Genomic DNA, 16,790 nt, shown 5'->3' on the forward strand with positions numbered 1-16,790 from the left:
AGGATTGCTGGAAGTTGAAAAACAAGCAGCAAGGAAATCAAGAAGAAAAGGTGGATCGGGTGACTCTCACCGAAGATCAGTTTCTCATTCTTCTTGAGGGTGATGCCATTAATGTCGCATGCCAGGACACCAGTTGGGTGATTGACAGTGGAGCTACTACTCATGCTACATCACAGCGGGATTTGTTTTCTACCTATACTACGGGTAATTATGGTTCTGTGAAGATGGGGAATGATGCGATGGCTCAGGTTGCTGGCATTGGTGATGTTTGCTTGGAGACTAGTCTTGGTACTAGGCTGGTGCTTAAGGATGTTAAGCATGTTCCTGATATTAGGATGAATCTGATATCGACGGGAAGACTTGATGATGAGGGCTATTTCAGTTTGCACGGTGGTGGTAAATGGAAGCTCTCTCGCGGTTCTTTGATTGTGGCTCGAGGTGAGAAGTCTTCATCTTTCTATTGGATGCAGGCTAAGGTCTCCAAAGATGTTGTTAATGCGGTGGAGAATGATAATGCCATGGAGCTATGGCATAAGAGACTCGGTCACATGAGTGAGAAAGGAATGGTTGTGTTGTCTAAGAATGAGGTGATTCCAGGAATCTCTGGTTTGCACCTACAGAAGTGTTCGCATTGCTTTGCGGGAAAACAACACAGGGTATCTTTCAAGTCTTCCGCACCTTCTAGGAAACCCGAGGTACTGGATTTGGTACACTCAGATGTGTGTGGTCCAATGAAGACAAGATCTCTTGGTGGCGCATCATATTATGTGACTTTTATTGATGATCATTCAAGGAAGTCGTGGGTATTTCCTATGAGGACGAAGGATCAGGTGCTGGGATATTTCAAGCACTTTGTGGCATTGGTTGAGAGACAAACGGGGAAGAAGCTGAAGTGTATCCGCAGTGATAATGGTGGAGAGTATCTTGGACCATTTGATGCTTATTGCAAAGAGCATGGAATAAGGCATCAATTCACGCCACCTCATACTCCACAGTTAAATGGGTTGGCTGAAAGGATGAATCGAACGATTGTCGAGAGGATGAGATGTTTGATCTCACAGTCAGGCTTATCGATGACTTTCTGGGCAGAAGCTTTGAACACGGTGGTTCATGTGCTGAATTTGTCACCAAGTGCTCCATTGGATGGTGATGTTCCAGAGAGGGTTTGGACTGGTAAGGATGTTTCTTACAGTCACTTGAGGGTCTTTGGGTGTAAGGCATTTGTTCATATTCCCAAGGTTGATAGATCGAAGCTTGAGATGAAGTCGCGGCAGTGTGTGTTCATCGGTTATGGTCATGATGAGTTCGGGTACAGATTTTATGATCCCGTTGAGAGGAAGCTCGTAAGGAGCAGAGATGTTGTGTTTATGGAAGATCAAACGATTAAGGACATTGACAAGTCCAAAAAGCCAACTCAGATTTTTGAGGGTTTGATCGATACAGAGGCTACTCCTTCTACATCGGTTCACGGTGAGGTTGAGGTTGAGGTTCAGGATAATGCACCCAGTGCAGATGCTCCCGCACATGAAGATGGTAGTGGTGATCATGGTGACGATCATGGTGAGACACCAGCTGCTGAGAACCAACCACTATTGTTAGAAGATCCGAGAGAGGTCTTAAACCGTCGACAAGGTATGATCCTAGTGAGTATGTATTACTTACTGATGGGGGAGAGCCTGAAAGCTATGATGAAGCTTTGGAGGATGAACACAAGGATAAGTGGTTTGGAGCCATGGATGAGGAGATGGATTCTTTTGAGGAGAACCATACTTTTGAGTTGGTGAAATTGCCTAAGGGCAAGAAGGCTTTGCTTAATAAGTGGGTGTACAGAATTAAGCATGAGGATGAAAATTTGCCACCTCGACACAAGGCTAGATTGGTTGTGAAAGGCTACAGCCAAAAGAAGGGAATTGATTATGATGAAATCTTTTCTCCTGTTGTGAAGATGTCATCCATTCGGGTTGTACTTGGATTGGCAGCGAGCCTTGATCTAGAGGTTGAGCAAATGGACGTGAAGACTGCTTTCCTTCATGGTGATTTGGAGGAAGAGATCTACATGGAACAACCGGAAGGCTATGTGCAAAAGGGCAAAGAAAATTTGGTTTGCCGCTTGAAGAAAAGCCTTTATGGATTGAAGCAAGCACCAAGGCAGTGGTACATGAAGTTCAAGTCTGTTATGGGGGAGCATGGTTATGCAGAGACTGATTCAGACCATTGTGTATTTGTGAAGGTGTTCGGTGAGGATGATTTTATCATCTTGTTGCTGTATGTCGATGATATGTTGATTGTGGGCAGGAACATGGACAGAATTAAGGAGTTGAAAGAGCAGCTCAGTGAGTCCTTTGCCATGAAAGATATGGGTCCAGCGAAACAGATTCTTGGTATGAGAATTATTCGGGATAGAGGTGAGAAGCTGATTCACTTATCTCAGGAGAAGTACATTGAAAAAGTACTTAAGCGGTTTCACATGGACAAGTCTAAAGTGTTGAGTACTCCTCTTGCTCCACACTTAAGACTGAGCAGTCAACAAAGTCCGAAGACATATGCGGAGAAGGAAGATATGGCGAAGGTTCCATATGCTTCTGCAGTGGGTAGTTTGATGTATGCCATGGTCTGTACAAGACCGGATTTAGCCTACGCCGTTGGAGTTGTCAGCAGGTTTCTCTCCAATCCGGGAAGAGAACATTGGAATGCTGTGAAGTGGATTTTGAGATATCTCCGAGGGACTTCTGATTTGAAGATTACATTTGGAGGTAAGAAGCTATTGCTTGTCAGTTACACTGATTCTGACATGTCGGGAGATGCTGATTCTAGCAAGTCTACTTCGGGTTACTTGGTAACATTTGCGGGTGGAGCTGTGGCATGGCAGTCAAGGCTGCAAAAGTGTGTTGCACTATCTACCACTGAGGCAGAGTTCATTGCCGCAACTGAAGCTTGTAAAGAGTTGTTGTGGATGAAGAACTTCTGTGAAGAGATCGGTTTCAAGCAAGAAAAGTATGTGTTGTTTTGTGATAGTCAAAGCGCTATTTGTCTCGGGAAGAATTCTACATTTCATTCGAAGTCAAAACACATTCAGAGGAGGTATCATTGGATACGTGATGTGGTTGCTTCTAAGGAAGTGGAACTTGAGAAAGTTCATACGGATGATAATGGAGCTGATATGATGACGAAGTCATTACCGAGGGGGAAGCTTGAGGTATGCCGAGAGATAGCCGGAATGGCTGTTTCTTCCATCTAGTCGGAGGGGGAGTTTGTTGGGCCCCTCCTAGATGGAGAGAACCAAGTGGGCATGAGACATAATAATAATTCTCATGACCTTTTGCACTGTAGACTCACAATAATAGAGTTTAGAGAGAGAGACAAAAGAGAGAAAGAAGAGAGAGAAGGAGAAAACTCGTAAGGTGATTTCAAGACTGGATTTGGAGGGTCAAACGGATCCTGATCGGGCTGATATTTTGTGGGAAGCTTCTTCAGTCAGTGGGTTAGAGGTTCACCGAAGGGATTTGGATTTCAACGGTTGGATCTTCTGTTGTCTGGGTTTTCTTGAAGCTGGTCGCCATAGTTCTTCAGCAGAGCAGTCTTGGGTGTTTGGTAAATCCAACGGTGAGATCTTCTCTTATTGAGCTGAAATTTGGCAGAGGTATTGTCGACTTGTTTATCTTGGATTTGTACGGTTGGATTAGTTTCTTGAAGCCGGAATCCTTGTGAGCTGAGGTCGTTTGGTTGCTGCCGGTTTTGAAGCTTTGTGTTGCTTTCTTGTTGTTGTTGTTTGTGTTGGAGATAGCTCTTTGTAGCTAGACTCTCTGTTCTGTTCAGGCTGTTGAACAGGGAGGACGTGGTTGTACTCATACCATTTATATAGTGGATTTTTTGAGTGGACTACGGTCCCGTGGTTTTTCCTTCTCACATCGAGGAGGTTTTCCACGTAAAAATTGTGTGTCTCATTTAGTTATCGCAACTTTGATATCTTGCCATCGTCGAAGTATTTTCCTCACAGGTTCGCACAAGGTCAGGGGAACACGACCATTAGTATTTCCGCTGCGCCGTGTGACTTTCCCCAACAAGATGCTGGGATTAGCCAATCAAGAAACAGTTTTAGATCTAAGGTATCTCTAACTCATCTCTTTTTATCCATATTTTTTTGTCTTTGCCTATTAAGCTATATGGATTATTAGTTTTATACATGATAAAAGACTACAACATTTTAGTAATTTTTCATCGAATATATCAATAGAGACATTGTAAATAAAAATAACATCTTTTAGAATATAATGTTTTTTTTTGGGTGTGAAATCAAATACCAAACAAACAAATAAAACGTTTACATCTATTTCATATCAACAATGTTTAATTTATCTTATTCTGAATAATGATTAATTTCAAGTTTGACAACTTGTTTTTTATTAGTTTTTTAGGTTTATTTTCTGTTGATAATTTGTAGTTTTATATTATATACTTTCATTGTGATGATTGATCTTTTAATTTCAAATCATTTTTATTTTTTGTTAAATAATAACATGCATTAATATTGCCTAACGAATTAAAAAAATTTCGTTATTATTTTCATCTAATTATATGTTGATATAAAAAAACATGAAAATATTATCAAATCTAAAAAAAAATATTTGTTTTAGTTTAGTAATATGAGTATCCAATTCTTCTGATCATTGCTAGTATTAAATTTCTCTTTATTATTTATTGTAATAGAAAATGAGTCAGAACTAGTTTTTTTCTTCATTTTTTTCAAAACTTGTGCATTCTTCTACACCTGTCTAAAATAAAACAAGAGTTTTCATATGTTAAATTTGTCTTTTGTGTAATCTTTTCGCAACTTCACTTTACTTACTCGTAAACTATATGATAACAAAACATAATAATGTTAATTGCAATGAATAAGATCGATAACTTTTTAGATGAAATAAACAAAATGACATCTCAAAAACATGTTTTATCTAATACATACAAAAAGTAATAGTAGAAGTAGTTTGATCCTCAATCATTATACAAAGAATACAGAAAATAATAGTCTTCAGGCATGCATAAAAGCAATAGTAGCAGTAGGGAAGATAAATCATATCAATTATTTCCTTAAAGATGTTTAGAGCTGCTTTCTTCTTGAAATTTCTTTGTTTCCCTCCGGCCGGTGTTGTCCAAGAGGGACGAGAGGATCGACTAATTGCGTTCCGAGCAGGCGCGACTTGGTGAGTGTAGGAAGCACTCGATGAAAGGGTATGAAAAACTCCTCTCTTTGTTGGCAGCTGATTGTCGATGTGATGAAAAGAGGGACACAATCTGTTACCAAATCATAGAGGTTGAAAAGAAAAACAACAGTTATAAGGAGGAGCTAACCAAGGTACAGTCGGAGCTTTGGTCCCTTGGAGAGTGGACCGGAGGTGAAAAGGGGATCAAAGGTGGTGGCGATGTGAGTGGTGGCGGTGATGAGACCGGAGGAGGTGGAGATGGGATCGGAAGTGAAGATGCGAGCCGACGTGGGGATGTGGGAGGTGGTGATGCGACATGAGGAGGTGGAGATGTGATCAGTGGTGCAGATATGATCGAGGTGAAGATGCGAGCCGAGGTGGAGAGGTGGGCGGTGGTATTTCTGCTTAAGTTAATGGTTGTGTTAAGTTTTTCTGCTTAGTTCTTGTTTTATGTTTTCTTTTAAAACACTTATGTTGTTATTAATGGTTGTTTAATGACGTTGCATGTGTTTGAACTTTGATGTGTGATTAATTTAGTTGGTTTTCAAAATTAAGTAATCAGGTTTAACAAAAAAAAAAATCTTAATTATTTATAAAAATACAATAATAATATTATTATAAATGTAAAAGGATGAAGGAGGATTTGATATTTCTGACTGGTTCAACATTCTTGTGCTTCATCAAAATAGGTTGAATCCGGCTCACTTGGATATTGGGCCTGGAGCCTACATAAATATGTTGGGAGGATTTATGTACAATATTTAAACTTGTAGTGTATTATACAAGTTTTTAAAATTATAGGACCCTAATTAGTAAAGGAAATTTGATAGGAAAAAGTGGCACTACCACTTCAACTACTATATTGTTAGATGGTTTTTTTCTTATGCGTTCTGTATCAGAAAGTTTGATTATGTACTCATGTGCTATGACTTGCAGGATGACATCAAATAGACGCTAAACTTTGGCATTTTGATGCTTGCAATGCCACCCATTGCCACAAACTACTACTGCATTTTGTCATATATAATATTCAGTAACCAAAGAGGCAGGACATTTTAACCTGTGGGAAATTAACGATACCTAAACATTAGTGTGCGAATTTCTGAGTTTGCAATACCAAATCCGCAAAAATCTATTAGTTTGCTAATTTTGTTTATTACCAATCACATTTTTTAATGAATACCAGGCAGCAGGAGCGTGTTGGTACTTGTTAGGGGTCCAAAGATCAACAAAATGTCTTAAAGAACAGTGTGGAAACACAATGGGATGCGACGTGAGGATCTTGTCAGGCTAGGCAAAATATCCGTAAGATTTGATTCAATTCGTTATTTGTTTTGATTCGAAAAAAAAAATTCAGATATTTATCTCTACGAAGCAAATCAAATATTAATATGTAATATTCGTAAAAATGAAGCAAATAACAAACACTAAAAATTTAGATACAAATATCTGATTTGATCAATTATTTGCATATATATATAAATTAAATAATTATTATATATTGTATGTAAATTTTACAATGTTTTTTATTTATTAAACTGATACCAAATTTATTTTATAATATTTTGGATTGTTATATATTTTTAGTTTTTTCTTTAAAAAGAAATATTTTGCTACACTTTTGTCAAGGAGAAAGTCAAACGCAATGCCCCTGCTATAACTCTCCTGCGCCGCAGTTCCGGTTCAGCTCGCTTACGGGAGGTATGTCCCCTTTCTTGAGTATATAGATCTCCCTCTTGAAGGTTATAATCATGTTATCATTTTTCTCCATAAAATACATTTATTTATGTTGGGAAATTAAACTTTTTGATCATATTTCTTCTGTTTGAAAAGATTCATGTTGTTTAAAAACTTGCTTAGAAAAAATACAATTTTTTACGTTTTCAATACATTATTTAATGGTAAATTGTAAACTTCATGATTGATAATTATGTTTATTAAACTTCTATTGATCAAAAGTTATGAATCAATGTTGATGACAAAAAAAAGTTATAAATCAATCTTAAACTCTAGTCTGTATATCCTTGCCTATTATTTTCAGAAAATGTTTTTAAAAATAAGTAATTACATTTGGAAGTACATAGAAACACTTAAAATGTGAATTATTTTTTATTTATACATAATAAAGGAAAAAAACATTTTATATAGCGACTTAACGTTGAATATATCATTGTGGACACTGTAAAGAAAATAATTTTTTTTTTGGTGAGACCATATATTTTATTTTCTTCGTTTTTTGGTGTGCAATCAAATATCCAACAACTAAACATCTGGTTTTGCAACAACTATAAAAAAAAAAAAAAAAAAACATCTGGTTTTGCAAGATTTTTTCCACAAATATATTGGTAAAACTTATGGAAACAACTGTTTTAGGTCAAAACTTGACGGGCAATGCTATTCCTCTTATATTAATGGATGCTTCGATAGGGTTTCTTACTTGTTCAGTGTTTATAAATTAGTAATAGATTTTAAAGGGCGGACATTTTTGGTTGATCATTTTGATCAAATTTACATAAACTTATATTTTTCAAGAAAATAAATAATTTAAAAGTTACTTTATTAGTGTGATTTCCAAACAATATTTTCATACCAGACTTAGATCTTTGAACCGGTAGAACCGGGCCATCCATATACAACTCGGTTCGGGTTTAATAAAAAAAAATAGTTAAAATTTGCTGATAATATTTTTAATTTTTTTAGACACGTTTCCCTAGACATTTAAGCTAATCCACGTTTTGACCCTCCCACGGTTTCTTCTTAACCGGGTTTACCCGTTTTAGCTCAACTCTGTTTCTTCTGACCAAGCCTGACACACTCCACCAACCCGGTTTTTTGCCGTTTCGGGCATTTTTTTCAATTGAAAACCACTAGAGGGTTTTTTCCCGGGTTCAGCCCCCGACAGTCAGTCGGAGGGCCCGACGTGCCACCGGAGTACTCCTCACCGACGACGGATCCAAACTACAGGACCTCACTTGTCTCACCTCCGACATTATATGGCGTCAACAAGGAAATAAGCGACATCGCCTTATCCTAAGGAAGCTTACATACTCACCGGAAAATAGGGTTTCTGCAACTACTTCAGGAGAATCAGACCATAACCCTACTGCCTCTTTTGTTCCCTCCACCGCCGAAGATTTCTACTACTATCTACACCAATGGCTCGACGATTCACTTACGCAGAGAAAGGGAAAGCTATCAACAACCAGTCAAAGAAGGCTCCACCGCTTCGCATCAGAGCTCCGACCATAGATACAACCGACGCTGTTCGAGATAACGAACTCACTCTCATTGGACGACTCACCAACCCCAGTGAACAAAAGATCTGGCATCTAATCCCGTTCTTGTCTCGGAGATGGAGTGCAAAAGGAGCCGTTTCCTGCTCTGACTTAGGTCAGAGTTGCTTCAAAGTGAGATTCAAGAGCAAGGAGGATCTCGACTATGTTCTGGCGCACAGGCCGTACCACTACGCAAGATGGATGGTGATTATACAACAATGGGAACCAATTATTGCTCCAAACTATCCGTCTCAAATACCTTTCTGGATAGAGTTAAAGGGGCTACCCCTTCACTATTGGAATAAAGAAATGCTTCACAAAATTGGGAAGGAACTAGGTTCTCTTGATAGCTTCGAAGTAACCCCATTGGCAGCAAGGATCAGGGTTACAATAGATGGCTTGAAGCCACTGATTAAGGAAACCATTGTCGAGTTTGGTTCTGGAGATGAAACTATAGTTTCGTTGGAATATGAAAAGCTTGCAAACCATTGCCAACTCTGCAACAGCCTCCTACATGATGAATATCAGTGCCAAAATCAAAGTGATCAAGAGTCTTCGCACCAAGTCCCAGTTTGTGCTGACAAACGCCAGAGAGAGGGTCGGGCTACTCTTCCTGGTCCACCACCACTCCCAAGTGCTCCTCCCACTACACAAGTCAACCACCCAATGGTTCTCAACAGACACAGAGACCTGCGGAATCAGAGGAACTACAGCGAGCGCTTAGATAGATACGGACGCCCGTTTGGAACAAGACCGTCAGCTAAATCAACATCTATGAGTTACGTGAGGAAACCGCCAGCTGGCCCCCCAAAACACGCTTTAAAGGAAGACAAACAAATTGAAATCAGGAACTCTCCCAGCGATTCTCACTCCTACATAAGAGATCGAAAAATTTCCCCTCCACTCAGAAACACCAACAATGAGTACAAGAGACAGACCACCCAACTCAGAGATGGTTCAAGGAGACGCTCCCTATCTTTTGGAAACAACTCCAACGGTGCTCAATTGGTATGGAAAGAAAAGGATAATGAAGATGACGGAGATCACATCAATACTCCATTTACTACTCCAGTGCAACAACCTGAGATTGAGACCCAAACAGTTCAACAACTACATGACGACATCATGACTGAGCTTCAGGAGGTGACATTTCAATATGTCAATGTCTCAGACCCCGTGGAGAGCGCTGCGAGAAGACAAAGGGTACTAGAATGCGAAACCCAAGAGCTGATGGCCAAAACAGCGGCTACGCTTCTGGCTGAAGCTATTAACACTGGAAATCAGAACGCAAGCAACCATGCTTTCTATGCAGCTCTGGAACAAAACGAGGAATCTCCTGCACAAGCAACAGAGCAGATAGCTGCCCCAACTTCGGGCCAGGCTATAGAAGAACGTTCTCAGTTGACACAACCGCGAAAAAGGGGTAGACCCCCAGGGAGGAGATCCACAAACATCAATCAACAGGCACTAAAAGGAGCGGGGTCCAAGAAACGGAAGTTAGTAATTCAAAACTCACCAAGAGTGCGCAAGTCCTATGCTTCTCAGAACAATAATGAAGGAGCAAAGGAGAGCAAACGAACCACGCAGAGGAGGAAGCCACCAATTCCAAAACCATCTTCTTCAAAGATACCAGAAGCAAGCATAGCGGGAACATCTAGAGAAGCGTCAAAGACAAGAAAGAAGGGAAAAGGTAGCGGACCATCCCCGTTACCGAAAACGGCGGATTTTCACAATCCACCCAGCTCTCTTCCTTAAAAGTTCTGAGCTGGAACTGTTGTCGGTTGGGGAATCCCACAACAGTCCAGAGATTGCGGGAGATGAAGAAAGATTTTGATCCCGACATTCTATTTCTTATGGAGACAAAAAAATCCCCCAGATGTTGTGACCAATAAACTGACTGTACTAAATTTTACATCACAAGTTCATGTTCCTCACCATAGTCCAGGAGGAGGAGGTCTAACTCTGTTATGGAATGCATCTATTAAACTTCGAGTTCTTCAGTTATGCGATAACTACTTTGATACCGAGATCGAATACAAGAACAAGATGTTTTTTTAAACTTTTACATATGGAGCACCGGAACAGGCACGACGGAGAGAAGTGCTGCAACGCCTAACCGAAATCTCTCTATCCAGGACCGGCCCTTGGCTTCTTACCGGTGATTTTAACGATATCATTGATAACTCTGAAAAAGACGGCGGACCGACTAGAGCAGAAGGCACATTCATCGACTTCAGAACTTTCATGTCTGAGTGTGATCTCTATGATCTCAGGCATTCTGGCAATTTCCTCTCATGGCGGGGAGTACGCCATTCTCATACCGTTCATTGCCATCTGGATAGAGCAATGTCAAACAGCCTCTGGGCAGAGATATTCCCCTCTGGATGGTGCTCTTATCTCAACTTTGGAGGCTCGGATCACAGACCAGTCATCACCTTCTTAGAGCCGGATACGAGGAAGAAGAAAGGTCTGTTTCGATACGACCGGAAACTATGCAAAAACGAGGAGGTAAAGAAGATCATCTAAAGCATGGCTCGAGGATGGTGAATCAGTCGAAAGCAAGATCGCAGCGTGCAGGAGAGCCATCTCCAAGTGGAATCGAATTCATCATGTTAACAGTCAGCTACAAATCAACATGGAAAAAGCTCGACTTGAGGAAGCAATGACCAGTTCGGTCCCTAATGATATCCTCCTCTCTGAGATCAATGCCCGACTACGAAAGGCCTACAGCAAAGAGGAAGAGTATTGGAGGCAAAGGAGCCGGACCTTATGGCTTGCATTAGGGGATAGGAACTCAGGGTTCTTTCATGCAACAACCAGACAAAGATGGGCGACAAATAAGTTCTCAGTTATGGAAGATAGTCAAGGCCTTGCAGTCTTTGAAGAACACGAAATCATGAGAGTGATCTCAGATTATTTTGAGAACCTGTTCAAGACTAACAACTCTACCAACACCGGAATAGTTGAGGAAGCAATCTCGCCAGCCATAACCGAGGAGCTTAACGAGGGAGTATCCGCTGTACCTTCTGATGAAGAGATCAAAGCCGCGACTTTCTCCATACATCCGGATAAGGCCCCGGGCCCAGACGGGTTTTCTGCAGGGTTCTTCCGGACAAACTGGAACACAGTGGGACCTGCAGTATCAAGAGAGATCAAACAGTTCTTCAGCACAGGAGTCCTGCCAAGCAACATCAACCATACTCACATCCGGCTCATCCCAAAGATCCTTGCCCCTAGGACTGTGGCGGACTACCGGCCCATCGCCCTGACCAGCGTTTACTACAAAATCATTTCTAAGATTATCACCAAATGGCTACAACCCATCTTGGACTTGATAATCTCAGAAAACCAGTCGGCTTTTGTTCCAGGACGAGCTATAGCGGATAACATCATGATTACATCATGATTACTCACGAAACGCTGCACTTTCTGAAACGATCGGGAGCGGTCAAACATTGCTCTATGGCGGTGAAAACGGACATGAGCAAAGCTTACGATCGCCTAGAGTGGAATTTTATAGAAGCGGTCTTGCGGAGATTCGGCTTCAACGACAGCTTCTGTCACAGAGTAATGAGCTGTATCACTTCAGTCTCTTACTCGATCTTGTTTAATGGAGAAGCGCAGGGCCATATAATTCCGAAGAGGGGGATTAGGCAAGGAGATCTGTTATCTCCTTATATCTTCATCATGTGCAGCCAGGTGCTATCAGGCTTGTGTACTGTGGCTCAAAACCGGGGCACGCTCGCAGGGATCAGAGTGGCTCGGGGCAGTCCGCGCGTCAATCACCTTCTATTCGCTGACGATACGATGTTCTTCGTTAAGACATCGCAGTGAAGTGTGGACGCGCTAAAGGACATCCTGATCAAATATGAGACTGCATCAGGCCAAACGATAAGCCCCTTGAAATCTTCCATCACATTCTCGAAGAAGACTCCCATGGAGGTGAAGATCAGAGTACAAGCTAGCTTGGGAATCACAAAGGTAGGAGGCGTGGGCAAGTATTTAGGCCTGCCTGAACACTTCGGGAGGCGAAAGAAAGACCTCTTTACTTCAATTGTGGACAGCATTCGACAAAGAGCCGCGAGTTGGAGCTCCAAGAAGTTATCTAGTGCTGGAAAACTAGTCATGCTCAAGTCGGTGTTATCAGTCAAACCAACATATGCCATGACCTGTTTCAAACTCCCTCTCAGTCTCATCAAGCGAATCCAATCAGCGCTAACAAGATTCTGGTGGGATGCTAATCCCGATGAGCGGAAAATGTGTTGGGTTGCTTTCTCGGAGCTGGCTAAATCAAAGGGAGAAGGGGGACTAGGTCTCCGCGATATAGAGATGTTTAATGTGGCTTTACTAGCAAAACAAAGCTGGAGAATTGCCACAAACCCTGAGTGCCTGCTCTCAAGGGTCTTACTTGGGAAATACTGCAATCATCAACCATTGTTCAGTGTCTCAGCTTCATCCTCAATATCACACGGTTGGCGAAGCATCCTCTGCGGTAGAGACCTCCTCCTAGCAAATACTGGGAAAGCGATCGGGGATTGCAGAGACACTTCGTTATGGGAGGAACCGTGGCTCTCTTCAGAAACGCCAACCCGTCCAATGGGACCGCCAACGGATGAGACTAAGCATTGGCGGGTCTCAGATCTTATTAGTAGGGAGTCGGGAGAGTGGAACAAAGCGTTAATAGAGCGCACCTTGCCTCATGCTGTCAAGGAGATCCTCAGCATAAAACCAAGCAAATTAGGCAAGCCTGATGCTCTGGTATGGCTTCCAACAAAATATGGGACATACAACACGAAAACCGGTTACTACACCGCCCTATCAATGAAGGAGACAACCCACTTGCGGCCTGCACCACCACAACCTTGCAATTGGAACGCCGATATCTGGAGGGGATTATTTTCACCAAAACTAAGAGTTTTCCTATGGAAAATTGTTAAGGGAGCGTTGCCACTGGGAGAGAACTTAGAAAAGAGAAGTATTCTAACCACCTCTAAGTGTATTCACTGTGGACTGCGAGAGACAGCATCACATATGTTCCTACATTGTCGGTTTGCAACAAGAGTTTGGGCGATGGCACCACTGCTACATCCGGAACTCATCACCTCTACACCAGACTTTGAAACGGCCCTCAAAAACTCAAAGAAGATCACTAATCTCCCACCGTCAGGATTGGCGTCTGGCCCTCTGTTTCCTTGGATTTGTTGGACCATCTGGACTTGAAGAAATCAGCTAATCTTTGAAAACAGAGCAGTCACTCCGGAGGAAACACTGACACGAGCAATAAAACTAGCGCGGGAATGGCAAGAAGCTCAATGTCAGGTACAATCGCAGACTACAACTACTCCTCCACTGAATGTAGTCCACCCTATCGAGATCACTTCTCGGAACAACTCTGGTGGAACTACCATTTGCACGGATGCGGCGTGGAAAGAAGAATCAAATAGAGCAGGCCTTGGCTGGATCTTCACAGACCATGCAGGCGATACCATTACGTCGGAAAGTAGATCGGAAACTTTTGTTCCTTCCCCCCTCATGGCTGAGAGCCTGGCCATTCGTGAAGCTTTGCTTCATGCGCGCCAAATGGGCATCTCCACCTTGAAAGTGAAATCGGACGCTCAGACTCTAGTCAGAGCTATCAACGACAGGAAACTTCTTAAAGAAATGTTTGGAATATTTCATGATATTCTCAAATTGTCTCTACAGTTCCATGTGATCTCCTTTGTTTTTATTCCTCGCTCAGACAACATAGCTGCTGATGCCCTTGCTAAGGAGGCTCTGCTTGCTTCTGATATTACTCTGCTATCTGTGTAATGTTTTTCTTCTTATTAATGAAGTAGTCGTTCAAAAAAAAACCCGGTAGACCCGGCCATCCATATACAACTCGGTTCGGGTTTAATAAAAAAAAAATTAGTTAAAATTTGCTGATAATATTTTTAATTTTTTTTATTAAATTACTCATATATTTTTAATATTACATAAAATTGAATAAATTTATAATTTCTTAGACTTTGATGCAATTTTTATTAAAGAAATTTATTGATACGAAAATATTTTTTTTTGTTATTACTAACCTATTATAATTTTGTATTTTTGTTTATTTATATTTTAAAGTTAATTTTTTAATAAATTTAAAAATATTTTTGAACACTCAAAATTGTCATATCAATATTATGTACGAATTGACATAGTAAATATATATATTTTTTTTTAACTTTTCGTGTAAAGTATTAGGAAATTATTTCATTATTTTTTTGCTGAATGAATTTCCATATGTTTAGAATATATTGTTTAAATAATTTCAAATATTTTCTGAGTTTAAAAATATTAATCAAAACCTATTAAAATGTTAGTAACGACGACGTATTTACATAGAAATCATTTTTGAAACCATCACAAATCCTATTAAAATGTTAGTATCGGTCCTATTGGATATCCCTTAGTGATAGATAGTAGGAAATAAATAATATTGCAGTCATATTAGAAAATTAAAACATTAAATGACACCTAATATACGAAAATATCTGATGTAGTTTGATTTTAGTAATGATGATATAATACGTGGGTTGATTATAGAAATCAGACATATTATATTTGATGTAATAAGTAAAAAACTGTTTTAAACATATTGTTTCCTGGTCATTTTGATAAATTTTTAATGTAATTTAATTGATATGTGGAATAAATTGGTCCAATATTAGATGTAATTCCATTAATGATTTTTTTTTGTAAAAATAGGGGCCATTTAGGTAAGATTGAGTTTTTCATGATTATTAAGGGTGTAAAATAGGAATTTTCCTCTTTTAATAATATTGATGATTGTGTCTTGCTTTACAATATATTCCACCGCAAAATATAAATTAGTAAATACTGTTTGTAATAGATTGGGAAGTGTTTATTATTAATTTCTAATAAAAAAAGTGTTTGTAATTAGTAATAATTTGTCTTGTCTATTAAGTTTTTTCTTTTTTACAAAGAAGTATTTACTTTTTGAATTATATATAGAAAGACTCAAATGCTAATTATTTTATAATAATATATTTCTTCCATATTTTTAATATAAATCGTTTTAAAATTGTGCACATAGATTAAGAAATCATTAATTTTTTATATTTTTTTAACAAAAATATCATTATTTATTTACCTAACCACAAATCAACCAATTATAAAATAGAAGGTATATTATCATTGGTCATATAACATTAAGTGTTTATAAATTTTACATAAAAAACCGAAAATGTCATATAATTTGGAACATAAATTTTTTTCTAAAACGACTTATATTAAAAGACGGAGGGAGTATAACAAAGGAAAATAACATTAAGTTTCCACAAATATATTGGTAAAATTTATGGAAACAACTGTGTTAGGTAGAAACTTGACGGGCAAGGCTATTCCTTTTATATTAAATGAAGGCTTCATTTAGGGTTTCTTACATATTGAGTAATTTATATTCATGTCTCTAATTCTGAACCGGCTCTCGAAGCTCTGGCTTGGGAAATCTCGAAGATCAACTCTTCTACTTCTCTCTAACGGATTCTCATCTTCCTCGAGGAAAAAGCAAACCCCTCCCTGTTTCGTCGTCTCAGCTGAACTTTGTGAACCTTATGAAGCCTGTCTCGGAAAACTCGTCATTTCAGAGGTTCATAATGACATGATTAATCTGGAAAAGAAGGTACATCTGGAGTTGCTTTATAATGATATTTTTGATAAAGTGGTAACGATCGGCGCATCTAACGGATGGGTAGCTACTTTGAGTGGCGACGACGGAATCCTGCGTCTCCAAGATGACCTAAACCCGTATGCATCGTATACAGATCCAAAAAGCATTCCTCTGCCTCCTCTTGTGACTCTGCCATGTTGCCAAACCCAAATCGTCACCAACGTGTCAATGTCCTCATCTTCTCCAGAGGATGAAGACTGTGTTGTGGCTGTCAAGTTTTTGGGACCTCAGCTCAGTTTTTGCAGACCAGCTCAGAGTAAACCCGAATGGACCAATATCACGATCGAAAACTCATGCTTCTTCTCTTCTCGTGTTATGTTTGCAGGAACCTTATTTTACTACATTGGGAACAACTGATATTTGTAAAGATAATAAGAACATAAATCAAAATTACGATACCGAAATAAAAGAATAAAAAAGAATTGCAGAGTCGAGATGGTTAATCTCTTTCCTTAAATCTTTAAACGCCCCGTAGTGTGACGGTTGCATGGTGCTCAGATTCCCAGGATACAACTGCATCATTGTTTCTGTTTACCATCACCGAAAAACAGAATCTATCGAACCTTATGTGATGTACTCTCAAATACAAAAAAT

The 16,790-nt window shown here is 39.7% G+C and overlaps 3 protein-coding genes across 3 annotated transcripts; all 3 read left to right on the top strand.

Annotated features, from left to right (window-relative positions):
• The first annotated feature begins 8,356 nt into the window (after window positions 1–8,356).
• LOC125582164 lies at window positions 8,357–10,231 on the top strand. Its single transcript, XM_048748719.1, has one exon. The coding sequence runs from the start codon at window positions 8,357–8,359 to the stop codon at window positions 10,229–10,231; it is 1,875 nt and encodes a 624-aa protein (XP_048604676.1).
• A 2,181-nt stretch (window positions 10,232–12,412) lies between these two features.
• On the top strand, window positions 12,413–14,287 carry LOC125582165. The gene is made up of 2 exons (XM_048748720.1): window positions 12,413–13,662; window positions 13,723–14,287. The coding sequence occupies exons 1-2, from the start codon at window positions 12,413–12,415 to the stop codon at window positions 14,285–14,287; spliced, it is 1,815 nt and encodes a 604-aa protein (XP_048604677.1).
• A 1,642-nt stretch (window positions 14,288–15,929) lies between these two features.
• On the top strand, window positions 15,930–16,553 carry LOC125582166. Its single transcript, XM_048748721.1, has one exon. It carries the CDS (start codon window positions 15,930–15,932, stop codon window positions 16,551–16,553), a length of 624 nt encoding a protein of 207 aa, XP_048604678.1.
• Window positions 16,554–16,790: the final 237 nt, after the last annotated feature.

Source organism: Brassica napus, chromosome C2 (genome assembly GCF_020379485.1).
Source record: "Brassica napus cultivar Da-Ae chromosome C2, Da-Ae, whole genome shotgun sequence".
NCBI lineage: Eukaryota > Viridiplantae > Streptophyta > Magnoliopsida > Brassicales > Brassicaceae > Brassica > Brassica napus.

Bases quoted from the DNA above. Each gene is read 5' to 3' on its own strand.
- LOC125582164 (XM_048748719.1), top strand. From the start codon at position 8,357: ATGGCTCGACGATTCACTTACGCAGAGAAAGGGAAAGCTATCAACAAC.
- LOC125582165 (XM_048748720.1), top strand. From the start codon at position 12,413: ATGGAGGTGAAGATCAGAGTACAAGCTAGCTTGGGAATCACAAAGGTA. The intron at 13,663-13,722 runs GTTTCCTTGGAT...CTTTGAAAACAG, and splicing joins GGATTGGCGTCTGGCCCTCT to AGCAGTCACTCCGGAGGAAA.
- LOC125582166 (XM_048748721.1), top strand. From the start codon at position 15,930: ATGTCTCTAATTCTGAACCGGCTCTCGAAGCTCTGGCTTGGGAAATCT.